General features: G+C 51.2%; 1 protein-coding gene across 1 annotated transcript; it reads right to left on the bottom strand.

The window, feature by feature from the left end:
• CALB2 (calbindin 2) lies at window positions 1-27,015 on the bottom strand. Its single transcript, XM_025889048.2, has 11 exons — window positions 26,829-27,015; window positions 15,883-15,959; window positions 13,268-13,357; window positions 10,670-10,750; window positions 7,038-7,094; window positions 6,362-6,439; window positions 5,811-5,866; window positions 5,423-5,462; window positions 5,135-5,188; window positions 4,477-4,548; window positions 1-650 (listed from the first exon to the last, which is right to left on the bottom strand). Exons 1-11 carry the CDS (start codon window positions 26,920-26,922, stop codon window positions 534-536), a joined length of 816 nt encoding a protein of 271 aa, XP_025744833.1. The 5' UTR covers window positions 26,923-27,015; the 3' UTR covers window positions 1-533.

The following is a 27,015-nucleotide window of genomic DNA, read 5'->3' as shown; positions in this document are numbered from 1 at the left end:
AGCTTCCACGCAGAACGTTTCCACTTTATTGTCTGTAAACGCTTCTTTGGTAAACAAGGAGACAAGGAACCCACAGAGCAAAGGAGCACGCTGGGTCCAGAAGACAAAGGGCGGGCACCCTCCACAAACAGGGGCTCTGAGAAGACAGCTATGCCATTAGCGAGGTGGGGGTGGAACGGGGGAGAGGGGAGGGTCGTGGGAGGGAAGAGTTGGCTCGGTGGGACAGAGAAGCCTAGATCACACAGCGGAGGAGCTCATGCATCACAGCGAAGGCGGACAGGGAAGCCCCGCCCATGCCCCGCCCACCGCCCACGCGGGTGGTGCCCAGCTGCGGGCAGAGCAGCATGCCGGGTCGGGTCAGGTCCGGAGGCCCGTCAGCAACCCACCCTCCATCTCCTTTCCTGTTCTGCAGGCTGGTGTGTGCAGGCGGCGGGGGCGGAGGAGGGGCGCTCACGATCTCGGGGTCGGGGAGAAGTGGCAGGGCTGCGAGGGCAGGGTTTGGGGGAGGCGGAGAAACAGCCCCTGGCCCCCCTTTACATGGGGGGCTCGCTGCAGAGGACAATCTCCAGGTCCTTGCGGTAGAGCTTCCCCGCTTCAGCCAAGGACATGACGCTCTTTTTGTAGGTGGTGAGCTGTTGAATATTCATTTCCTAGGAGACACAGGGAGAGAGTAAGAGCCCCTCACTGGATGGCTCCAGCGGAGCATCCCATCTGCTCATTCACAAACACATCCGCCAGAACCTTTCTCTTGTCCCCATCCCAGCAAACATGGGCTTTGGAGTCAGAAAGTCCTACATTAAACCCTCTCTCTCTTACTGGCTGCATTGCTTTGGGGAAAGTATTCATCCTTTCTGACTTTCAGCTCAGCTGCCTCATCTGTAAAATGGGTACAATAACAGGGTCTGCCTCACTGAGGTGTTAGGATGGTTAGCTGAGGAGATGAACTCGAACAATGCCTAGCACAGCCCCTAACACAGCGTGCCCTCCCAAATCGGCTAGTCCCTATCTCTGCATGACTTGTATCAAGTCCCCGGCTCCCTGGGCCTCTTGTACTCCTCATGGGTCCTTGCAGGTGAGGAAGAGAAGGCAGCGGAAGCTCCCTGGTCTTGTCTGCCCACCCCACGGACCGTACTTTCCTCAACCTCACCCAATTAAAGAAGGAATCCTAACTCCTGCCTCCCCAGCAGCAAAGCTCGCCTGCCTGCTTACTGTTCACTGGCTTCTGTGGCCTTTCACAGGCCATGAGGACAGGTGACCCACAGACATATGGCCACTGTCTCATGTAAAATGGAGGCCAACATTAAACAGAACATCAGTACCAAATACGCCTTGTGTTGAATGCATGCTTTACAATAATTGATTTGGATACAAATAACCAATAGGTCTGAAATACAGCAAAGCCATCCATCACTTATACTATCTTTTTGTCTCCCTTCCTCTCTCCCTTGCTCGCACACTCCCTCCCTCCCCCGCTCCTTCCCTCCTCTCGTCTTGTCTTGAAACTGTTGGCAGATCTTCTTTCCTCCCTCCCTCCCTCCCTTTCTCTCTTTTCCTTTTTCTTTTTCTTCCTTTCTTTTCTTCCTTCCTTCCTTTCCTTCCTTCCTTTCACCACCCCTTTCAGGCTGATGGTCTTTATCTCCTTTCAGCTAATGAAAAAACTGAAGCATAAAAACTATGGTATTTGTTAAAGGACTGGACCAACTCTACCGCCACAAATATCCTTAGTTTCCTGAGTCCCGAAGTCTATCTAATTCTTTGCCTGGCTCACCTGTCCTCAGTCACCTCTTTTCTTCGTGCTCAAAGGTCAGTCCTTTACTGTGTCTCAGGACATCCCCTCAGTAGATTCCTGGTTTTGTGCCACCACCCACCCTGAAGGCACTTTGTAAGCATCGCTAGCTTTGGGGAGCATCTTCCCTAAAGTTGGGAAGTCCCTGGAAATATCACCTAGTTCGTAATACTACCTACCATTCAAATTAGGAGCCAAGGAGGGGACCCCATATATCAACCCAGAGCTGGAGAACCACCCGCCCCGACTCATTGTGGCCTCAAGAATCTTAGCAGCATGAAGGGAGAGGGCTGCTCACTTTCTAGAAGTTCTGCTTGAAGCTGAGGAAGGCTTTACTGAGCTGCAGTGGCCTCAGGAGTGGTGAGAAATATTGAGGTTTGATCTCACCAGCCTGTCCCTCAGGAGCTTCAAACATGAATCTGCTCAGAATCCGTATCACAGACCTCGCACCGTCCAAACGGCATGTGCGTCTGCCATGGGGGTTCACAAAAAACAGCCGCTCCCTTCCCAGCATGGGTGCTGCTGCCCCAGTCCCATGGCTCACTCCTGGTTCAGGCTCTCCATCCCCGGCGGCTACATCCTGAGCTTGGTACAGGTGGAAGACTCCCAGGTAATCAACTCTATTAATATCCCTGTTCTCCACCCTTCCGAGTTGCTTCTTAACCCCAACACCTGACTGTTTTTGTTTCCATATCTCCAGTGAACCTGTGTGGCCACAGGAGTTGTATTTTGTGGTAATTAGGAAAGAACCTAGGGGCGCCTGGGTGGCTCAGTTGGGTTAAGCCTCTGCGTTCAGCTCAGGTCATGATCCCGGGGGTCCTGGGATCGAGCCCAATGTCAGGCTTCCAGCTCATCAGGGAGTCTGCTTCTCCCTCTGCCCCTCCCCCCCCCCCCACCGCCCCGCTTGTGCTCTCTTTGTCTCTCTCTCTCAAATAAATAAAATCTTAAAAAAAAAAAAAGGAGCCTAGTTAGGCGATGAGCAGAAAATTCAGGTCACTCCCAAGATTTAATGCTTGCCTTCAGGGTCGAACAACCTCAGGTGTTAAGCTGGGCCATACAGAAAATAATGATGCCTCGTTAATACAATTACAGTTAAAGATATTTTCCACTAGGATGCCCAACACTCCTTGGACACATTAAGGGCACATAAATAATTTTCTCCTAGAGTTTGGTGCCAGGAAAGAGTCTGCTGAGTTCAGATACTTGGTGAAGACCTCCTTCTTCCTAAGAAGTATGTGCTTACTTATAATTTATTTTCTGCCTCTTTCAAAAAAGCACTTGTAGGTAACAAAAAAAAATAAATGTGGGATGAAAGAAATGAAGAATGATATTCAGGACAAAGATGAAGTGGTCAGAAAGCAAGCAACTGGAAGGGGAGACAGACTCAGAGGCTGCAGTGAATTTTTTCCCCTGAAACTGAACAGTAAATTTAGCTTGTGCCTGGCAGCCAAGGCAGTTAAACAATGCGAGGAACTATGGAGTGTTCATCATCTCATTAAAGAAAACAACAAAACCATTTGCTCAGAGAAAGGCATTTTCCAGGAAGTGAAGGAAGGTGGCTGCAAAGACAGCAGTGGGCTCCCGGTCCCCCTGCTGCTCCCACCCCCCGACCCCCCCCCCCCCCCCCCCCGCGATGAGCCCACCGGTGCCTGCGGTCTATCCTGGAAGCAACACCAACCAGGGGGAGTAATAGTTCGGTTCTCTGTCTTTTGCCTTTTCTTTGAGGGGAACAAATGCTTCCGTGCTCACCTCTTGCCCACTTCCAGACCCTGCATTTATTTTTTATTTTTTATTTTTTAAGATTTTATCTGTTCATTTGAGAGAGAGAGAGGGAGAAAGCATGCATGCACAAGCTGGGGGGAGAGGCAGAGAGAGAAAGATCTTCACCTCCCACCGGCCCCTTCTTTCCCAAATCTCTCCTTTTTAAAAAAATTTAAATTCAGTTAATTAACATATAACATATTATTAGTTTCGGAGGTTCTCGCAAATCTCTCCTTGTGGGAAAAGTCTTTTCTGGTGGTGGTCAGGCTCTCAGTGCCTCATCATTGTACCACTCCAGAGAACCAACAGGGGGAACACCCCCGAGGAGCTGTTGAGGGATGAACAGATGAAAGGTGGTGGACACGAACACTGGAATATTACTCGGCCTTAAAAAGGAAGGACGTCGGCATTGCTACAACATGGGTGAACCCGTAGGACATTATGCTCAGTGAGGTAGGCCAGTCACAGAAAGACAAGTCCTGGATGCCGCTGTTTCTAGTAGGTGCCTAGAGCAGTCCACTTCGAGATGAAGTAGAATGCTGGGGGCCGGGGGCCGGGGGAGGGAGGAATGGAGAGTGGTCGTTTACTGGACGAAGAGTTTTGGGGTTTTGCAAGAGGAAGAGTGTTCTGGATGCGTGGTGGTGAGGGCTGCACAACAATGGGGATGTACTGAATACTGCTGAAGTGTACGCTCAAAAAATGGTTAAGATGGTCAACTTTGTGCTAAGTGTATTTTACAATTAAAAGAAACATCAACCAATCAACGAAGCATCCAACCAGAAACAAAAGAACAGCCCCCAAACTGCGCTGCCTAGTTATGGGTGATCAGAGGAGAGCAAAATGCACCCCGCGTTCTTTTCCCCCCTCCCTCAGGAGCCTCTCTCCTGCCCCAGGGCCATGTCCCTAGGCCTCGGGGTTCAGTTGCTTACCTTCTTGTTTTTCTCATACAGGTCCTTCAGAAGGGCATCCAGCTCATTCTCATCGATGTAGCCGCTGCCGTCCTGGTGGTGGGGAGCAGGGGCAGCACAGAGCTCTAGAATCAGGCCCCATCACCCCTGACCTGGCCTCCCGATTCCCCCAGTGCAAACCAGGGAGCCTGCAGAGCCTGACCTTCCCTCTACTCTGCGCAGAGGGTGCTCACACCGTGCGGTGTTAAAATAACACCTAACTGCTGACTTCCCCAGCCGAGGCAGGAACGGGACGCTTCAGGGCAAATGTGCATCCTGGTGTTTTTCATTTGCATTGAAAATATAAATGAGGTTCCAGAAGCATTTAGCTAGCTCCCTAAGATGTCAGGATGAACACAGGGGCTATTAAATGCTTACCCCCCATGCTTTGGTTATAAGGGAGACTACTGGAGCCACACAGGTGGGGGCGGCAAAGGAAGGGGTGACGAGCGGTAAGGGGGTCCTCTCCCTCCCAACTTCCTAGCAAAACACTTGGCTCCGATGCGAAATTATGAGCTGGTGGCGACGGAGCAGCACTGAGCTCCTCCTTACTCTGAAGGACAAAGCGGAGCCATGTGTCTGGGGGCTCCCCTGCTTAGGGGGCCCCTGCTTTTACCTCCCACGCTGTCGTCCCTTTTACCTTGTCATAAAATGTGAAGATCGCGTTGAACTCCTCTGAGGTCAGCTTCATGCCCTGTAAGGCCCGAGGTATTAGAGAAGCAAAAGCCTGGGTGTGTGTGTGCGTGCGTGCGTGTGTCTGCGCATGCACATATATGTGCGTGTATGCATGCGTGTACAAGTGAGCGAGCAATGTGCCTGCATGTGTGTGAGCGAGCGTGTGTGCTGGAGGGCGGACAGGAGGGTGGCAGAGTGAAGTGCGTGGGGATGAGGGAAGGGAGGAAGTGAAGAAAAGCAGAGGCTCTTTTACCTGAAATTTAAGCAGGAAGTTTTCCTGTACAGGCAAGAGTCTGGAAAGGAAGTGTTAGAGCAGAGCTTAGGAGACAGGGCAGAGGCCAGAAAAACGGGGGCGTGGGGGGATGTGGAGGCGGCACCCGCAGTTCGGGAAACCGTCTCTGAGCACAGAGGAACTAGTGGCAAGTTCTACAAGGAGGGAGGCGGACACACTGAGGTGCTGACACTCTCTCTAGCTTGGTCTTGAGCTTCATGACACCTGACCTGTCACGTTTCCCCAACCCCCCCCCCCCCCCCCCCCCCCCCCCCCCCCCCGCCGACTGGTCTTCGAGCCAGGGAGGGTGGCAGGAACAGTCTGCAGAGGCCCTGGGAAAAGTGACCCTGGGGTGGGCTCAGGCACTTACCGGGACATCTCTGAGAGTCCCAGCTTGCCATCCCCGTTCAAGTCGAACATCCGAAGCTGTTGGGGACAGACAGAGGTGCCTGGGTGATTTGCTTTGACCTCTCCTGGGGGACCCTGACCTGCCATCCCCTTGTACTGAAAAGGAAGGGAGATGGGTGGGTGTGCTCTGCCCCCTCTGAGGTCCCCTGGAGGCCAGAGACCAGCATGGTCTAAATGGGTCCCTGATCCCCTCTCCCTTTCTTGGAGCGAGGGCCCCAGAAGCATGGCCGGCCAGCAGCAAAGGTCCACCCTCTCCAAGCCCATCCTCTCCCAGAGCTGGGGAGGTTGTCATGGAAACAGATGCTCCCAGTCTCATCCTAGCTCAGTGAGGATCTCAGACAGAGGGGGTGTGGGGCCAGAGACCAGCATCCCTTTTGCCAGTTGCCACTGGGAGTCACCTCACCGGGGCCTGAAGATTCAGCCAACAAAAGACCCTGGAGACCCAGAATCCCACTGGCTTGGGGCCCCAATCCTGTGCCTCTGGAGGGGGGAGGGACACTTCTGCCCACTCACTATGGTTTGGGTGTATTCTTGCAGCTTGGGTTCATCATATGGCCGGTTCGCCTTCTTCAGCAGGTCAGACAGAAATCCCTAGAACACAAAGGTCTCTTCAGAGCTCCTGACTCAGGCAGCCCCTCCCTTGTACTTGTTCCTTCATTCAGTCAACATTGTTTTCCGAGGTCTACCATTTGTATGACTTACATTTCTCCTAATTCTCTAATCCCTAATGCTTGGGGAATGACCATGAAGGCCTGGAGGTAGCTCCTGGATACAACTTCAGCCCCTAAGAGAGGCGGTGGAAACTGGCTTTGGCACCTCAGAGAGCCCAGGACACAGGGCTAAGCAGTGCCTGGGGATCCCTAGTTCCAGAGGAATGGTGGGGTAGATGTACAGGCCAGGAGGCCCATCTCCTGGACTCGCCTTGAAGGTGCCTGTCCTGGGCACTGATGTTCGAAGGAGTGTAGTCCGGTTCCAACTCCCTGGCCCTGCATCTTCATGTTACTCATTCACATGGCCGTCCTGAACACGACCACCAATTCGGAGCTGGGCTTAAGTGTTCCTGAGCAGACCATAAACCCATGTTCCTCACCCAACATCTCATCCCTCCCCAGGTTCCTTAAACCTACCACCACTCTGGCCTCAGTCCCATTCTCTGTGCCTTCCATACCCTCCCCAAGGCCCATCCTACCTTGAGCTCGTTGGCTTCAATGTAGCCACTTCTGTCTGTGTCATACTTCCGCCAAGCCTGCAATGGGAATGCCAACCTATTTGCGAAGACCTGTCAACATCTATGGGCCTCCTTCCAATTCCCTTTAACGGACCAGTTTGGGTCTTGATGTTCAAGAATATTCCCGGGGCATGGGGACATGGAGATGGTCTAGCCCACTCCCCTCCGTGTCGCAGATGAAGCAATGGGGGCAAGTGTCTTGGCCCAGGTCACACAGAGAAGGAAAACAAAACAAAACAAAACAAAACACTGGGACGATGTCTCCCTACTCTAACTGGTCTGGGTCTCTTTTTGGATCATTTTGTAACTAGGGTTTTGGTTTTCTTTTCTTTTTTTGGACAGGGTTATGGTTTTCTAAGGTGCTAGCCAAGCAACTTCTAGCACTAGGATCTGGTGGATCTGATTTTTGCTGTGGGTATACAGCATGTTCTTTTACTGCTCTGGAAGTTTCTCATTCTCTGGGTGGGGCCAGGGGCAAGGGTAAGAACCTTCTGGAAGGGGCAGACTTAGGCTTTGGTTCCTTGTCACTGTACTCCCTCGTCCATCCCTCCATCATGGTGCCCACGGCATCCACGTCTGAAGGGGAGAAGAATTGGTAGTGTCGTCAGCTTGTTTAGGCTCTCCCAGGCGACTCCCCATCTTTCTGATAAAAAGCGTTCCTTCCTCTGTTTTTTTAAGGAAACCACTCTCTCCCTGCTCAATCCAGAGGGCCCCATTTTCCCAGATCTTTGATCTATGTTGGTGCCTTTCAAGGCTTCTTCCCTTGACTTTTCCTCTCTTGTCCCTCAGCTCCAAAGCACACACTGCACACGGGTGACACCTGGTTTACTGAGGATCAGCAAGCACTAATTATTTTGCCAAACTTGGATCCCCTGTGTCCCCTCCTTTCTCCATGTCATGTCTCCCTTTTATTGTCTGGAGGCTGAGTTTATAGATATCCGAGGATCTTTTTTCCATACCAGCAAGCAAGGCTGTGTAATTCTTATGGGATTGTGGTGGCTCAGGAAATTTGGTAGTATTTTTTTTTTTTTTTGGATGCTGATTTTTTGAAAAGTTTTGAGACATGAGTAAACCCCAGCAAAAGGGTAGATGTATACCACAGACAACTTGGGTAGATGGTATTTGATCAGGGGAGTGTCTTTTCTCTGGGGGAAAAATGCATTGGTTCCATCCAAATATTCCTTCCTGTGCCCAGAAAACCTGCCCTTGAGAAAGTACTAATATGTGCAGATTTACAAATATGACTTCACCAACCAACTGCATGTACTTAGTGCCTTAGAATTTAGTTCATCTGCGTCTTGACTGGGAAAAAAGGCAGACACCCCCTAAGTTGCCTAAAAGGAGGGTAACCTGGGTGTGCCTGGTAGCTCAGTTGGTTGAGCATCTGCCTTTGGCTCAGGTCATGATCCCAGGGTCTTGGGATCGATTGGGCTCCGCGCTCAGCGGGGAGTCTGCTTCTCCCTCTCCCTCTGCTGCTCCCCCTGCTTGTGTTCCCTCTCTCTCTCTCTGACAAATAAATAAGTAAAATCTTTTTTTTGAAAAAAAGGAGGGTAACCCGAAGGGACCCCAGTCCACTCAGAGCAAAGCATCGCTTTGCTTTTTGCTTTTCTTTTGGGAGAGATCCTCCGAGCGGGTCTGACCTCCCTCCCTCCCTGGCCCCGCCTCCATCCCCCAGACTCGCCCTGCTCACTTCTCTTCCCACCAGCACTTTGTGCTCCTCCATCAGTGGGTCATTCTCTTCCCATTCAAGGAAAAGAGTTCAAGGGACCTGGGCTTTGTGAAATCTCAAAGAAATCCTGAGGCATCGCTAAAATTAGAAATTACAATGTTGTGCTTAGCAGTGGGACGGAGCTGTCTGTCCGCACTAGCCTTTCAGGGAGGCACAGGGACCAATTCATGTTTCCAGCTGATAAAAATGGAACAAATGGCCAGCCCCAGGGGGGTGGTGCTGTGGGATGGTGGGGTCTCGGGAAACTCGGTTGGGGGTATTGGCTCAGCAGTTATACTGTAGATTAAAGGATAAAGACAGATAAGAATATGGAATCATGTCAACGACACAGAGAGAAACCACTAATGACTTTGGGAGAGGGGGACAGAGACAGAGAAAGGTATTTTTTGCTTCTCTTTAAGCATTTCCGTCCCCTCCGCAAACTATCGTCATCCCCATTTTCCAGATCAGAGGTGGGATAGAGGCCAATCCTTGGCTGCCTCCCTGCCCATCAGGGAGGGAGCCATCAGGCATAACGCTCCCTTTTCTACAGACAGAAAAATCGACTCTCACAAAAGCAGTACTCTGACAAGGAGACGCAGACCTTCCCCTCACCCCCCGCCCCCCTGCAAGACAGGCAAGAGAAGGACTAAGAACAGAATCCAGAATGTCAATGACCAGCTTATGGAATCTTGCCATCTCGCCATCTTGAAAAGCCTGGAGAAAATCCTTTAAAGCACCATAAAATTAAATCCATATCTGATGCTTAGGCAAGCTGCCGCTTAAAAAATGACTTTTCTCCCCTGAGAATCAGTTCTTTCCAAGCAACTTTCTACCCATGTAGGGAACTCCATGCCATGTGGGTTTCTGGACTAACTCTCCATTAGTTTTAGGCAGTAAATCACGGAGAGGGGATTACCGGTGTCTGGACATGGATTTAACATGAGAAATGGCAACTCAAGTCAAGTTGAAGGCCAGTCATTATCAGAGCAGACAGTGTGTGGGAGGGTATCGGTTAAGTTTCCCTCCGAGGGACACACATATTGAACAGCGAGGGTGCAGAGTCCAGAAAAATACCAAGAAATAATTGGTACTTTGCTGGGTATCAGGATTAGTCATGTATTTGGTTGAGTCATATGGAATTTCCGATTTTTATAAATCAAAAATGGTCAAATATTAGTGATTTCACATGGTTTCATCTATCGGTTGAATATTACTAAAAAAAAACTACGTGAGTTTGGATGGTCTGTTTCACTTGAGGATTTCAAAGAATTTCTGTTGCACAGATCTATTTTAAAGGGGGGCACTGACGTGTAGACCACAGTTAAGAATCAGAACTGGAAGATACTGCGAACTGGAATCCCCTTGCCCCCCGCCCGAGCTTTTCCAACTTTGGGATGGCACATAAATCCATGCTCCCCACACATGCTCCTTGGAGCCCTGACTTCAAGGGACATTGATGTTATTGAGAACACAGTACGTGAGATCTGGAAGCCAAATGACGTGAAACAGACCTCTTCACTGCAGGATTTCTCAGAGACTGTAAGATGGAAATGTCCATGACCAAGTCCCAAAGGGGAGATAAGTGTGTACATAGCATTTCCCAAATGTACTTGCCCACATTTACTTCTCATTGTATCCTGCACGCTTTGACGTGCACATATCATTTGGGGATCTTGCTGAAATGTAGATTTCTGCGTGGGTCAGGGACTCTGAGTTTCTCACACGCACTCAGGTGATGGTGATGCTGATGGCATTGGTCCAGGGACCATGCTCTGAGTCTTGGAGTTCTAAGGGGTTTAGCATGGCCCAGGGGACCACTCCCAGGAGGCATTGGGGTGGGCCTGGCTCTGAACATGGGAGAAAGGCAGCGCCTTGGCCTCACCTCCATAAACTCGGTGCTGGAGCCCACGTGCTGCCTAAAGCACAGAAGGAAGTTCTCCTCCGTTGGCAGGATCTGCGCCAGCTGTGGGGGCCAGAGAGCGACAGAGACGTTAAAGGGCCCTGCCAGGGAGCAGAGCAGACTTTCCTGGAGGGAGGATGCTGAATGACCAGCGGCAAGGTAGCGTGGGAGCTGCATTTTGCTTTTCTTCCTGAGAACAGCCCTTCAAAAGGGAAGAAGGATGTTCTGAGAAGTGGATCTGGGTCGCCCCACATCTTAGGTGTGAGCAGCTAGAGGGACAGACAGTGGTGCCACTTTAAAAATGCAAGTATCCGGTCTTCAAAAGAATAGTTAATAGATGATTCCATCTATATAAAATTCTAAAAAATGCAAACTAATCTGAGATGAGTGGTTGCCTGGGGTTTTTAACCGCGATAGAAATGCTGTATCTTGATTGCGGTGGTAATTACATGGCTGTGCACAACGTCTAAACTCCCAGAACTTGGCTCTTCCAATCAATGCAGCTTATTGTACTTAAATTATCCCTCAACAAATCTGATTTTTAGACAATGCAAAAATACCCTAGTTCAGCAAACACGGCTGGCTGTTCCGGACATACTTTGCTCCCAGCTTCCTTGGGTCACAGGCAAATCCTGATTGGTCTGAGTCAGCTAAATGTGCCAATCCTGTTTCCCTTGCCAGGGATTGGCTTATGAACAGGCATGTGACCTAGTTCTGGCCAATGAGAGGTGAGGGGAGGTCTGCTAAAAGTACTCCTGGGAAAGGTTTCCTTGCCCCCAGGAGGGGCCAAATGAGATGGATCCTTCCTGCATCCGGACGTGGGTGCGTCCGGATGTGATGGCTGTAACAGGAGCCCAGCCTGAGGATGAAGCTATTTTGGGGGGCAGAGAGCTGCAGAGAAGCAGGGCTGGGGGCCTGGCCTCCTTCATCTGGAGCCAACCCTTCCTGTGGCTTGTCTCATTAGGAGCCTCTCATGGTTTAAGCCAGGAGTAGGTAAACAGTGGGCCATGAGCCAAATCTGGCCCAATGCCTGTTTCTGTAAATGAACTTGTCTTGGAACGGGGCCATGACCATTCATTTACATACTCTCTATGGCTGCTTTCGTGCCACAGTGGCAGAGTTGAAAGAATTGTGACAGAAACTATATGGCCTCCAAATCCTAAAACATTTACCATCATCTGGATCTTTCCAGAAAAGAGTCTGGTGACCCCTGGTTTAAGCCCATTTGAGCCCATTTTCTGAGACTTGCAGCTTAGACATCTATGCTCTTGGTGCCCTTCCCAGATCCCCCCTTAGCTAGGCTGGTGGGCCATCCCTCACGCCATGAAGGACACCGGCTAATGGCTCAGAGCTGCCCCCTGCAGCAGAGCTGCCCTCCAACAAACCACCTCCCTGACCTGGAGGGGGCAGCCTGAATCCCACGACTGACTGAACTGGGGGTACAAAGGACCACCCCATCCCTTGCCCCAAGGTGAGACCAGCTCTGGCACAATCCACACGCCAGAGCTTGCCGTGAGATCAGGCCAAGACCCAGCTCCAGCTGAGACTGCGTCCTTCCTTAGCTCCTTCCTCTGCCTCTTCCCTTCTGCTGAGAGTTCTCTCTCCATAAATCCATCCCATCCACTTGAATCTCTGTCTCAGTCTCTGCTTCTGGGGCACTGCCCTGAGGCAGCATCCCACCCAATCCACCCTGGGAGGAGCTATGCCCTCATTCCTGTACTGCCACCATTATTCCTGAGCCCTGGACCACACATCACAAACTGATGGCCACAGGCGTTTGGTTAGGCTGGCACACACATGCGTATGTGTGTGTGTGTGTGTGTGTGTGTGTGTGTGTATGTGTGTATACATAAGTTGTTTAATTAAACAAGGAAGCCATTAAACGGAGGTGGGCTTAACGCCTTAGTAGCCTCTGTGAGCAAACCCAAACCGAAACTGAACAGCCGACAAGGTGCTCTCAAATAATGCAGCCACTTAAGCTCTAGCCAGTCAAATGATTCCCTTGCTCTGCTCCCACCTCTTCTCTATAAGAATCTTCCCCAGCTACTGTTGGTGGAGTGTTCCTAGCCACCTCTGGTTTAGCACTGCCCCATTCAAATCAATTTTTGCTCAAATACACTCTTTAAGTTCTTAACATGCCTCTATTTCTGTTTTAGCAATATGTGTTTATGCAAATATAAACGTGTGTGTATTTATATTACATATATATGATACGTGCTATATATGCAAATTAGATGTTTAAAAATTAATTAATTAAAACTGTTGCCTTCAGATGCCTTTCGGCGGGGCACGAACTGTCTTGTTCTCCAGCTGTTGTGCTCCTTCCTCTCTTAAGCTGGGATCCTCACCCATTTGCAGTAGCTGCTGGGACCGTGACAGCACCTAAGGTCTCCATCCCTGTCTTAGGCCAATGTTTGTTGCTTCTTTCCTCGTGAGGCACAGAAAAAGTCCCGCCTGTTCTCGTTGGTCAGCCTAAGTGCTGGAGGTGGGGTGGGGGCTTCCAGACCACCCCCCATTTAGAGGCCCAGAAGGACACCTGTGCTTGGCGGAGTAGCTCTTAGCCAGGACGGTAGGACTCACCTCAGCCATTTCGATTTTGCCGTCCGAGTTCTTGTCATACTTCTGCATGAACTCCTTCATCTTCTCCCCAAAGTTGTCACTCTTTGACATCTGAGGAAAGACAGAGGGGGGCTGACTGGGCTGCCGGGCCCCATGGGAACCACGGATCTCTCACCTGCTTGGTGTGGTAGTGGCGTGAATCATTCTGTGCCCCCAAATGTGGAGGCACGGAACCAGGCCGGGCTGATTCTCTGAGTGGTCAGGTCTGCACTCTTCTCCTTCCCAAGATCCTTCCAAGCCCAAGCGATCTCTCCTTTGAGGCTCAGTCACATGAGGACATATACCCCACCCCCATGCAATTCATGCAATCAAACATGCCCTCTGCCTTTGAGACAGGATTAAACCACAACTGTATCAGAAGGGCAAGGACTTATTCCTATCACTCCGATGTGAGAACTGAGGCCCCAACATTTTACCAAGGCAACTTCTCATACAAGCCAACTTATTCCACAAGGAATATACTAGCACTATCCGAGAGCAAGGTAAATCGCACATTTTCTTCTCTCAGGTCTAAAGGCAATTCATGACCTTTTTCACCCTAATTTTATGCCAGGAGGGAAGGTGAGGAGAAAGTCTTCATAAAGCTGAGGGGTAATTTCAATTATCCTTTAGATTATTGTGACTACTCCAAAGGCAGACAACTTCAAAATCTCCTTTAGCCCATCACTACCTACTTTAAATATAAGGCTCTCCAAAATTCTCCAATCTTAGCCTGTTTTGGGTGCTGCTGAATAATTCTATGCATTAATGGACTCTTCCTCGTCCCTCACCAATGGTCAATCTGCTTGAGCAGCTGAGGACTCTTGCCTTCTCTGATGACTTCTGGGTGGGCTGGGGGCTTCCTCGGATTGGGCCCAGGAGAATTCTACCCATTCTTCAGGTTAGAGTCTTTTCTGTATACCCTTCTACTGCTTTCTACCTGGGAACCGGCTTTAATTTGCCACGATTTATTCATCAGTATTTATTGCCTTACATTTACAAGTGTGCACGGAATGTTCCTACGCCCCTATCTCAGATGGGGTCAGCCGGTTTAGCTTTCACAGCAGCCCCAGTGAGGTGAGTCGCCTGTCCCTTCTACACTTCAGTGCAGGCTGAGGTGAAGGGTCTTCTCCCGAGGTGACCACCCGGTGTAGCTAGAGTTGGAACTCGTGGTGCCTGCTTCCAAGGCCAATATTCCTTCTGCCCTATAACAGCTGCTCTGAACGCCAGTTCCGGATGGTGTCAGTTGAGATGGTTGTTGACAGACTTGAGAGTCACCCCTGAAGCCATCTGAGGAAGGGAGCGACTAAGATTTCAGACTAGAAGCACTTCATCAAAACCCATTCCCCCACCTGCCCCAGGATCCCAGAATCAGTTTTGAAGCCTGGGTTTTCTGTGATGCAGGCTTCTTTATCCTAGTAATGAGGGGTCATAGGGGAACAGTTGATAAACAAACCCATGAATCATCGCCATCGCCTAAGCCCATGGCCAGACCCCCCCTCGCTGGGGGCACTCTGCTGGGCTCTGGACCAGAAGCTCACCGGTGGATTTGTGACTCATCTCCCAAAGTGCCCCATGAAGACTTGCTAAGAAGCAGCGGACCGGCCAGCAGACATGCAGCTGGGGAGAGTGGGGAGACCCCCAAAGGACCAGCGGGAGCTGGGCGTGGTAATGGGTCTGACTATGTATCTTTGAGAACTAGACGTGGGAATCCCAATAAACTAGTTCCAATTACCTCAGCTTTTCAGTATTTCAGACAGTCCTCCCAAGGCTTCAGTGAATTTAATAGTGGCAGCTCGTGACTACGGGCCCCACAGTGACCCTACCATGAAGGGGCTGGGACGTGATTTGGAGTCGCTTCAGGCAGGTGAAGAAAGGCAGTCTGACACCACCACAGATGAGGCCAGTAGGTACTACCTGGTTCAGATGCTGGTTTGGAGTAATCCTGTGTTCCTCTAGGTCCTTGCTGAGGATTCCAGATTCTGTTGGTCTAGAACAGTGGTTCTCTGGTGGGGATTATTCTGTGCCCCCCACAGGGGACATTTGGTGATTTCTCAAGACATTTTTGATTGTCACAACTTGGAGGGGATGCTCCTGGCATCTCATGGGGAGACCCAGTGGTGCTGTTATGTATCCTACAATGCACAGGACAGCCCCTCCCCACGACAAAGAATTATCCAGCCCTGTCAGTAGTGCCGAGGCTGAGAAACCTCAGTCTAGAATAAAGACACTTCAAACCCCTGAGGCATCCAACTGAGTCGTGACCCCCCCTGAGAATCTTAGGAAAAAAAAAAAAGCTTTTATACACATATACACAGACACAAAGCTTTGCAGTTTTGGGGGGTTCAGTAACCCCTGGTATCCATTCATGAACACCCCTCAATCCCAGACACCCAAAGATACTGCAGGAAGGTTCTCTTTTTAAAGGATGATTCCAATTGAAAAAATCCTTACAAATAAAAGAAAAACTTGGAAGGTCAAGACCAGAGATGTCAGGCTGGCTTAGGAGATGCATAACTTGGGGACAGACAGTGCTGACCAAAGCCGCAATCACGATGATAGAAAAATCAAACAATGGGACAGAGTACTGGGCTTACCATGCCAGATCCTTTTCTTGCCTTCTCCAGCTCTTGGAAAAAGTTTTCTAGCTCTTTACCTTCAATGTACCCATTTCCTGTGAAGAAAGCAAAGCAAAAAAAAAAAAAAAAAAAGCAATTGACCTCAGAGCTGAATAGTAAGACTGATGGGGGGTTGGTGAGGGGATGGGGAAGTCAGGGGCTTCGTGGAGAACTCCTCCCTGGTCAACAAGCAGGTGTCTGGGTTGGCCTCGGATCGTGCAGCATTAGGGATGCAGGTCCTGCTTTCAACTGTACGGCTGCAAGATTAGTAACCGTGTGTCTTTGGGGTATACTTTCAGTAGTCAGAGAACGCTGGGAGAGACCGGCATCTGGGCCAAGCTGGTAGAAGTGGGCCGAGCCGGAACTGTCTGCAACTGGCTGGGAAACCACTAGGAGCTGGGGGAGAGACACAGAAGGACTGTCCCCAAGAGCCTCCAGAAGGAAGCATGCTGCCTACACCTTAGTTTTGGACCTCCAGCCTCCAGAACGGTAAGAGAAAAAAAACTCTGTTGTTTTAAGCCACCCGGTCGGTGGTACTTTGTTACAGCAGCTCTGGGGAACTAGAAAGAAAGAAAGGCAGAGCGTCTGTCCTTTGGGCTGGGGGTACCCGGGAGTGTCAGTCACCAGGATTATGCAGAGGGGAGGCGACCCACTGCAGGGCCATGAAGAGAGGAGGCCGTGAGGTTTGTGGACGCAGAGTAAAACCCTGTTCTGCTCACTCACTACCTGTAGGACTTTGGAAAAGTCATTTAACCCATGTCAGCTGCAAAATGAGTTTTGACACTGAAACGGGATTTTGTATGTAGAGCCCACCAAGCCACCCATTATGAGGGGACGGTAAATGTGGCTCTTATTCCAGTTCAGTGACCACAACGTGAGGAAAAGATGGAACGAGTTGGGGTGAAAAGTGCAAAGATCAGGACCGGGCCCCAAGGTCAGCGCCTGACTTTGAAGAGCACATTAAGTGGCGAGAGGCCCTTTAGGTTCTCAAGTCTTGAACCCAGAAGGCCTAGAGACTGGGTGAGCTGAGCCCACGGCCAAGGTCACTAGTCCCTGCTGTGATTGAGAGGAGGCACTTCTGGGTGGGAAATCAGACAGAGCGAAGACAGTGCTCCCCACATTCCCCCAAACTGGAATCTCCTGGGATCATTAAAAAAAATGGATTTCTGACTTCCACCCCCAGACATGCTGATGTAATTGGTTTGGGGTGTGAACGAAGCATAATGAGTTTTTTTGTAAAGCTCCCCAGGTGATTTCCATGTGCAGCAAGTTTGGAAACCACTGGCCTAAAGTCAAGTTTCAGATCTGATTTAAAATGATTGAGCAAGGTTCCTATAGAGAATAGTCACCTGCTAGCTTTCTTCAAGGGCAGATGGAATTTCAAACGAAACAAAGAAAATAAAAAAGGAGTATTTATCCTGGCCCTTGGGGGTGGGATGGGGTGGGGGTTCTTCCCACCCTCTACCCCCTGGCATCCCCTGAGAATTTTCGATTCCCAACAATCGAACCGTGGAGGCGCCCCCCTAGTGGAGAAGATGCTACAATAAACATGCATGGAGGATCCCGGGAGATAAATGATGTAGTTTTGTCTGCAGGGAAAAGATGTAATTGTATTTAGCGGGTGGAGGAAGGGGACTTGAGCTCCCTTTTTCCCCTGGCATAGAGTGGTCATCGTTCTTGGGACAGTTGGAATTTCGCGAGCGTGTATCTAATGGCCCGTGAGGCCGGCTGGAGAGGGGGCGTGAGGGCCAAGGGTTTTCTAGGCAAAAGGCAGTCTAGCTGCTGGTGCCTCCGAGTTGAAGGAGCAAGTACCTTTTCTCTTCCTCATCAGTCTCTGCAATGATCTGGAAGGATGGGTTTCAGCTCTGACTGGCACGCCTCACCAGCCTGAGAGCCGACCCTGCTACGAAGGGGGGTGCGGGCAGGTTACCCACACTTCTTGCAGAAGTATCCACACCCACTTCTTGTCCTGCCTCTTTTACTCACTGGTTTGCTCTGGGATGCCACCTCTCCAGACCTGTTTCCTCACCTATAAAACAGGGATAATGACGGTGCCTTCCTCCTACGTTTGGCAGTGAAGACCCCCATGGGGGTAAAAACACATGGAACGTGTTGGCCCACGGTGAGCCTCCAAAATGCCAGTGGTCATTACCACCACGGCTGGTGTTTCTGTTGGCTGCCCAGGCTGGGGAACACCTTGACCTTGGGCTGCTTGCTTTAGGCCGAGAAGATCTGGGGTGCAGGAGGAGGCCAAAGCAGGTGCAGCCAGCACTGAGCCATGTCCCATTGAGCAATATGAATGGGAAAAAGAAAAGTAGAAAAGTACAGGGGCGCCTGGGTGGCTTAGTCGTTAAGCATCTGCCTTCGGCTCAGGGCATGGTCCCCGGGCCCTGGGATCCAGTCCTGCATCGGGCTCCCTGCTCAGCGGGAGGCCTGCTTCTCCCTCTCCCACTCCCCCTGCTTGTGTTCCCTCTCTCGCTGTCTCTCTCTCTCTCTGTCAAATAAATAAATAAAATCTTTAAAAAAAAGTAGAAAAGTACAGACCTGTGGGACCCACTTTTTCCTTGGGGTTTCTCTGAAACTTACAAAGAATAAATGTACTTACGTTTATTCTTGTTCTGGAAAGGTTTAATGGTGGTTTAATAACCTCCAGAACCGGTCAGCTAGCACCTTGCCCAGCAGGAGACATGGACACTTGTGAACATCAGGATACAACACTTCTAATTTTTCAGAGCATATTTGCTTCTTTCTTTGCTTCAGGAGATAGTCTGAAACCTCACTATGTGTAAGGCCCTGTGTAGGTTGCCATTGGGGGTGGGTATGACAATGTACAAGATCGAGCTCCCATCTTTCAAGTTGTCACACTCCTTCCAGACACACAGGATCATAACAGGGCAGAGTAGAATCCTCTTCTTGTGACAAAGAAACTTGAGGCACAGAGAAGGTAAGCAATCTGTTCAGGGACACGCAGCAAGGCAGGACCAGAACTGCAGTATCCTAATTCCTGATCTAGGTTTCATTCATTCATTCACTCATTCATTCGTTCAACATTTCTTGAGCATCCACTTTGTGCCTGCTGTATGCTAGGCACCAGGTGTGTAAAAGTGAGCTAGACGGGGTCTGCCAGGATGGGGCTTATGTTCTAATGGGGTGGGGACGGGGCAGGGGCAGACAAATAGCAAGGAAAAGGAAAGATGATATAATAGAACGGAGACGGGCTCCCAGGGCTACTTGATGGGGAGGGCAGAGAAGGCCTCTCTGAGAAGCCCCAGCTACTAGGCAGAGGAAGAGAAAGGGAAGAATAACAGCAGAGGCAGTGGGGAGGAGCCAGGAGAGTGCCACGGTTAAGAGGTCCCCTCCCCGCACCCACCCTGCACGGCCTGAGCAACCTTCTAGGAATCCCACCACCACTTCCTCTCCATGCCCCCAACAAAGAGAGAAAAGGTAGCTCAATTCAACAAACCTATACTGTTGCAAGTAAACAACAGTTTGACTTTGTCCCCGGTGCTCAGGGAGCTATAGACAAGTCCTAGATACGGGCTTATTCCCCAGGAGCATTCATGGTCTAGTGGGGCAAAGCAGCCAAACAAGAACAACCAGGATCTACCAGCTGAAGGCGGAGGGAGAGGGGCAGAGATCGGAGAGGGAGGCAGGGGCTGCGGGGCCCCGGAAGGGGCAACCTCCTCACTGGGGAGAAAGGCCTTTCCTACTTGGTCTCCCTCAGGGCAACCCCCATCCACTCCCCCAGGCAGCTGCTATCCCCGTCTGGAGTGGAGGACGGGTTGACCTACATCCTTCCAGGGCGGACTTCAGCACAAGAAAAATGGATTACTTTTTCTAGACCCTCGTATCAGGGCTTTGGGGTGACTGGCCACCAAGCAAATCTCCTGTGGACAGGCATTGATAAGAATGTGGTTACCATAGCAACCACCACTCCTTACCTTCCTATCAAACCACATCCTGAGAACATTAGGAAGAAGGGGCTGGGTGGGAGTCAGGGGCCCTGCATCTTCCCTTATTGTACTCTTGCTACTATTCTTCACCACCACTGTGCCTCAGTTTCCCTCAGTTGAAACAGACAACAGTACTTGGGGGCGCCTGGGTGGCTCAGTCGAGTGTCTGATTTTGGCTCAGGTCAGGATCTCAGGGTCCTCCAATCGAGCCCCTTGTCTGGCTCCTTCTTCCTGCTCAGTGGGAAGGCTCCTTAACCCTCTCCCTCTGCTCCTCCCCCAGCCCTCGTGCCTGCGCGCATGCACGCTCTCACTCTCATAACCAAAAAAATATTTAAAAAAAAGTGAGACAACACTTCTTTACAATTAAGCTGATCACAGACACCTGGAAAGCCTTGACCGACAGATGCTCTGCCCCCCGTTGGAAAGAGGCCTACCTACTTGTTTCTCACTGAGATTCATATGTACAGATTTTTCTAAGAGTTGAACAGTAAGAGGTATAATTCTGCCACCAGCTCTGTGACTGTCCATGTGACGTCGAGCAAGTCAATCTTTCTGAGCCTCCATTTCTTGATCTCTAAAATGAGTATAACTGTTTATGCCCTTTCTGCTTCATAGAGCTGTTGTGAGAGTCACACAAAGTATTGTTGTGAGAGCATTCTGGAAAATGTAAAATCTCACATGAGTGGAAAGCATCATTTTTTAACCTCTGTCCTCTGAACCAGTCCATGGCTTTAAACTCCTCAGCTCATTGTAGAGAGTACTGGTTTTCAGCCCAGGCTGTCTATCAGAGTCACCTGGAAAGCTTTTAAAACAATACCATTGTCTGGGCCTCACCCCTAAAGCTTCTGATTTAATTGATGGGGTGGGGACTTCTTGTGGGCCTGTTTTCAAAGCTCCCTAGGTGATTCTAACGTGCAGTCAGGGTTAAGGACCGTTTTATGGTGAGTCTCAAGTGTTAAGGGATGCAAGAATTACCTGGGGATCTTATTAAAGTGGAGAGTCTAATTTAGCAGGTCTGGAGGATGAGGGCTTGCTGTTGGAAGTGGGGTCTGTGGAACAACAGCATTGGAAATACCTGGGAGCTTGTTAGAAGTGCAGAATCCCAGTCCTTACCCAAGAACTCCTGAGACAGAAGTGCTGGGAGTGAGACCCCGAAATCTGTTTTCACAAGGCCTCCTACACATTCAAGTTTGAGAACTATGGGCCTAGCCTCAGCAGCACTCATCAGTCCGTGTTTCCCTGTGGGGCACAGGTTAGAGAAATCCAGGACAGGCGTTGCCAAGTTTCAGACTTCCTCGTTAAGAAAGTGTTCCTGAGACCAAGCCACCTGGTTGTCTATCTGGAGTTCAGATTTATGGAAAGGCAAATAGCCCTCTATCCCCGAAGCCTGAGCACCCTTCGGGACAGTCAAACCCCACCCGCTGGGGCCAGAAATTGGCTTCCTCCAATTCCGCCCTGATATTAATATTACTCTCCGGGGTGCGCACCATTTACAAGGAGCGCCCCCCTCCCCACCTCCTCTGCTCTCCAGGACTCAGCCAGGTAAGCAGACAGGTGAGGGGGCTGGAGAGGAGGAGTTTGAGGGGGAAAGAGATTAGTCACAGCCTACAGCGTGTGTACCGTTCATCCCAGGGGCGACCTCTGCCCACACCTGCATTTGTCGTGGCTTCTCTCTGTCAGTCATATGCGCGCGCGCACACACATGCACACTCTTCTCCCAGCGACTTCCAGGGCTGAAAAAACACAGAACGTTCAGATCTGACTTTTAAAGTCTGTGTTTCTGGGCCATGCTGCTTCTGGAACAGTGGTTCTGAAGCTGGGTTGGGTCCTCTGAGCCTGTGGACATCTGGCAGCCGAACGCTGGGCCGGTTCCCAGGCTTGGGGGAGGCCAGAAGGCTAGGGCAGATTGGGCAGCAGAGAGCCAAGGAAGAGTGGGGGCAGCGCCAGGCGAGGCCAGAGGCCCCAGATGGGCCCGGCTGGGCCAAGGAGGGCATGGCATGCCACGGGCAGGAGAGCTGCCAGGAGAGGCACTATTTTCGAAGAGGTGCACACCTGCTCTAGTAATTCGGGCTCCCCAGGTGTTGGAAGAGAGTTCCCCGAAGGGTCTTCTTAGCCCTGGAAACTTCCCTCAGGGCTTCAGCCAGGACAGCCACTTAAGTCTGGAGGGGAATAACCATGGTGAGCGGGCAGGGACACAGGCTCCCTGGGCTGGTGGCTGCTCCTGGCGAGGCGGGCTCAAGCTGTCTTGTTTGTGAAAACTTGTCCCCGGGCTGCCTCCCTGGGGAGCCCCAGCTCCTCACAGACACAGAGCCTCCCTGGCTGGTGCAATCATCCCCAGGGGCATGCTGTGGGGCCCAGGGCGCCCACAGAGGCCACCAGCGCAGGGCCACCCAGCACGCTGCAGACACACCAAAGGGCACTGTTAGCAAAGCATTTGGGGGTTTGGGGGTGAAAGCGGAGTGAGGGACTGATTCCTAGGGCTTACCCCGGTGGGACAGGAGGCTGCTCCCAAAGAACCCCACATCCTGCCATCATGACCCCCAAGCCCATCCCTTGCTGTCCCAGATGAGACACACAGACCCCACAGAGATCGGCGGACAGGGTTAAAAGACAGCTCCAACCTCGGCTCCCCACACCAGATCCCTCTGACTTTCTTGTGCCAAGAAGTGATGGTTTTTAGGAGTCCTATAATCATTTTAGGAATAGCACAATAATACTACCTTGTACATGTTATAGTGTTTGTGTAAATACTTTATACCAGGTATTCTGGAACCGTGTTTGGGCAAGTCTTTTTTTACTGTTCCAAGCGCCTTCACTTAGTATCCCAGTGCAAGCTGCCCAGACCTCTCTCCACCTTGGAGAAGCCATATGGCTTCGCTCTCCTCCCCTCTCCCTGCAGGCACACTTAGCTGTGAAGCTCTGGGAGGCCTGCCTGGGTGCTCGGGTCTGATGGGTGTTGGTGGTGCGTGGCTTGGGGGGATGCTTCTGTTATTACCATCGGGTGTAGGAGGACAGCAGAGGGAAGACAGGGCAGGGCCTTCCTCTCAATAATTTTCAAGGCCTCGGGGCCCCCATGGATGGGGAACAAGGCTCACTCCCTGCAAGAGGCTTTGAGAACCCCCCGCGTCACCAGGGCCATCTGGAGGCAGGCAAATGCCCAGAAGTCTGGGCAGATTCCCACACCTGCAGATATATATCTTTTTACATCTTTACTGTCTTGCAGATTCACCCAAGAAACATAAGCTCTTATAAAATTTTCAAACACTCTGGAAATTAACTTAAAGCAAATGACTTTTAATTTTTACCTCATCCCCTCTGTAGAGAGAACCACCATTTTCTATTCCCTATAACATGTGCTATCTTTCAAATATCTTCCAGCATATGCGCTTCGTAAATAATGAAAATGGGTTCATACAGTAATAGTGTCCTGCTACCATTAAAAAAATCTTAATAGTACATCTTGGACATTTTCCCACGTCAATGGAAAAGCTCCACCTCACTCTGCTTGGTTGCATAATATTCCCCTGTAGAGATTGGTATAATTCATTTTTCTCCTCCCTGGTGAAGCACATTTCCCTTCAAATTTTCAGTATTCCCAAGAATTCGGTAATAGATGCCCTTGTTCCCCCAACTTTTTGTACACGTAAGGGTATATCTATGTCAGACAGATTCTGGGGGTGAATGGCATTCCCTGTTTGGATCCAGGTGTCTGCTGGTCTCTGGGAGAGAACTCATCTTGTCCCTGTGATTTCAGTGGCTTCTCAAGGCTGAAGTGTTTTTCCCTTTTGAGCCACACCTTGGCTCTCCATGGAAATTCCTACTGGTCATCAGCGGAACAAGAACCCGGTGGCCCGTCTGATCAGAACCACATGGACAGGCGAGTGTGGGCTCCAAGCGGGGCATCCTGTAGCTGCTTGGATCTTGCAGAGTGAGGACATTCCTGACAAAGAAGTTATCAGGCTACACTGGACAGGGACTCAGACATGGAGGGCCATGTAAGGGTCACTCTGAGCATGGAGGTGGTATGTGGGTCAGAGCGTGGGTTTGACTACTGTCTTCTCTACCTCTGCCTTTGAGAGATGACATCTGAATCCTCCCAGATGCGTGGCCTCGGCTCACTGCTGAGGGAGCATCCAGGGATGGAACAGAGCACTAGGAGATAGGATTCCTGGTTGCGCCCCCACCCCTTTGCCGTGTGATCTTGTGAAAAGAACTTTGCCTCTTTGAGTCCCAGTTTCTCTCTCTCCAAACACCCACTCCTTCCTTTTTCCACAACACTGATGAGGATTTTGAAAAGAATCTAACTCTTAGGACAAAGTCACCGGAATGATGCTTCCTCCTGGTTAGGAACGGGCTGAGCCTCCCGCCCCATCTCCACTCGCTTTGGCATCCAGCTTCTCCTAGGGTTGCCTTGTCTTTGTTTCTTAGAGGGTCCAGGAGGAGTGGGGCAGTGGCTCCCTCCCCCAGGGGCTGTGCCTAACTGGGCTCCAGGGACCTGGAGGGCTGCAAAGGGGAGTCCTCCCAGAGCTCTTTAAGTTTGTAAGCGGCAGGGGGACTCCGTAGCAGGAAAAAAACCCGCATGATGAACACAGAAGCCAGAGTTAGTAAGGGGGAGGCCCAGATAGGGCAGGGGGTGCCTCAGGGGAGAGGGGTGAGCTCTCCAGCAGCCTTTGCATGTGCGGGAGGGCTTGGGTAGGGAAGTTATAGAGCAAGGCAGTCCACGGCCTAATTCTGGATCCTTCAGTAGAGCTCCAATTTGGCTGTATCCTCATTTTCCTAAATCACCTCTCTGCCATGTCTGGCTCTGCAAACCCCTCTGTCTTCTTTCTCTGTTAGGTCTGGGGCTCCTCCTTGGGACCTCCCTGAGGCAGTGGCCAGAGAGGGCAATGGGGTGTCTGGTAGACAAGGAGCCAAGAAGCAAGCACGGAGATCCCCTTTCACATGGGAGCAGGAGGAGCCAGAGGCTTTGCGGGTGTTTGCTGGACTCTGGTCTGGTGCTAGCTTAGCTTTGCTCCAGGCAACAAAAGGACCCCTTTCTGAGATTAAAGGAACAGCTCATCACCTCCGAGGCTGGGGGTGGTAGCAGCTCTTCTGTGGACAAGTGGGAGGGAAACTGGTACCTATTGTCATGGAAAAACCCCTCTTCCAACCCAAACACACGTCCCAAACCAGGGAATAAACACTGGCCAGGAACCAGCCCCACTACTACCTTGCTATATACAGCCTCAGAGAACTCGCCCCTCGTGCCTCTGTCTTCATCTGCACAAGGAGCACCTCGCCTGCCCAGCAGCCTCACCGGGACTCCAGAAGGTGCGATTGTGTTTGGAACAGTATGAGGTCTCAGATAAATGTAAGGGTTTGCGTGATTATTGAGAGTGCTATTGGTTGTCCCCACGAGGACAGGGGGGAAGTAGAAACTATGGAGCCCTCTGTTTATTATAGCTGACTCATCTGGCAGGAGGCCGGTGGTATAACCTTGGCCACTTGGTAACTTTCCTTCAATCATGCAAGTCTCTGGTGCAGATAAACTTGCAGAAGCATCCTTAGGGAATGTGCATGTCATCTGGAATACTAAGAGGCTGCACCTTACAGCCCTTTCCACCAAGGCACTTTTATGGCACAAGCTGGGGACTGGAAGTACAACCCCTCTTTGTCCCCATTTTACAGATTTAACAACCTACCCACCTCCTTCAGTAATTCACAGGCAGACCACTGTCCCAACCTGGGTATTACCTGCCTGGTCCTCTGCCTGGCTCTCAACCCTGCTTTCTCAGGTGGCTGTAAGGGAACAAAACTTGACTCATTAACTTTACTGGGCATTAACCCTTGCCTCTCCAAGCACTCCGGGCAGAGGGCCTCTGTTTAGCCACCTGCATGCCCTGCAGAGGTGAGGCAAGGAGGAGGGAAGAATTACGTGAGCCACCGCTGATCCTCCCTCTGGTTCCCATCCCCCTCACTGTCACTCCCAGCATTAACACCCGATGCCACCACCCTGCCAGTGATCTGAGATGCCTGAACGTTTGGGATGCCCATCCCAGCCAGGACCTCAGAGAAAGGAATTGATCACTTAGTTTTTTTGGAGGGGTGGAGAAAACGTCTCTAGCAATATCAGAAGCTCCTAAAGGGGGGCCTCCCTTTATGCCTGAGTCAGACCATCATAAACTCTTGGAATGCCAGCCCTGGGAGACACCTATGGTCATTCAGTCAGGCCCTCGATTTTTGGGTGAGTCAGTGTCTCGGTAGGCATTTAGGATTGTGCCTCCCTCCACCAGAGATGTCACCCAAAGCACCCAGGACTATCACCATGAGGGAATATGTCAGGCTGGTCCCACAACCCGGCCCCCACCACACCCACTGCTGCTGTGTAGGGGACCCATTTGCCCAGGGAGGATGGGGAATGGGCAAAGGAAGCCCAAGGGATGTTCAGGGCCCCGAGGTCACTCTCCACTCCCGCTCCCAGCCAATTAGTCTGGGGAGGCCCAGGCTTTCCCTTCAGTATCCCCCAGCTCGCCCCAACCTCCAGGACAGTGGGTGGGGGGCGGGCTAAGCTGGTATTAAACAAAAGGAGAACCCCACGAAAGAAGCGAGTGGGCTTTTGAGACCTGTGGCTGCAGTAGCTGAAGGCAGGCCATTACCTTGAAGAGAAAGGCGGGGAAGATAAGATGGCAGGGGGAGTCATGGGGAGCCTTGCCCGCCCAGGCTTCCTCTCTGGGAAAGCTCCCACTTGCCCAGAATGAGGCTGCAAAAGCTGGTGGGCTCTCTGCCGTCTATGTCAGAGAAGAAAAGTTGCTGACAGTTGTCACCTGAGCAGCGCGGGTGTCTCCCAAACTCCAGACCCCGACCTCAGCAGGCTTTGGGGCCCAAACACCCCCCGGGGCAAACGGACGCCTGTCCGCATCAGCGCTGTCCCCTTCCCCTCCACCGCAGGTTCCCTGGGGGCGAACGGGCACAGAAGTTGAGAGATCTACTGACCGTCTGCGTCAAAGTGCTTCCAGATTTCCAGGAACTGGGACGCCGTCAGCTCGGCCAGGTGCAGGTAAGGGGGCTGCTGCTGCGGGCTAGCCATGGCGAGCGGCTCAGAGACCTCAGGCGCACAAGCGCTGTCCCTGCGCCCGGCTCAGCTCCCGCACTCGGCCAGGTCCTGCGCGCCACGCTGCCT

Source organism: Callorhinus ursinus, unplaced genomic scaffold (assembly GCF_003265705.2).
Source record: "Callorhinus ursinus isolate GAN/ISIS: 27379988/994484 unplaced genomic scaffold, GSC_fseal_2.0 scaffold37, whole genome shotgun sequence".
Classification (NCBI taxonomy): domain Eukaryota; kingdom Metazoa; phylum Chordata; class Mammalia; order Carnivora; family Otariidae; genus Callorhinus; species Callorhinus ursinus.
The sequence above is the reverse complement of the archived record's forward strand: the minus strand, read 5'-3'. Positions and strand labels throughout refer to the sequence as shown.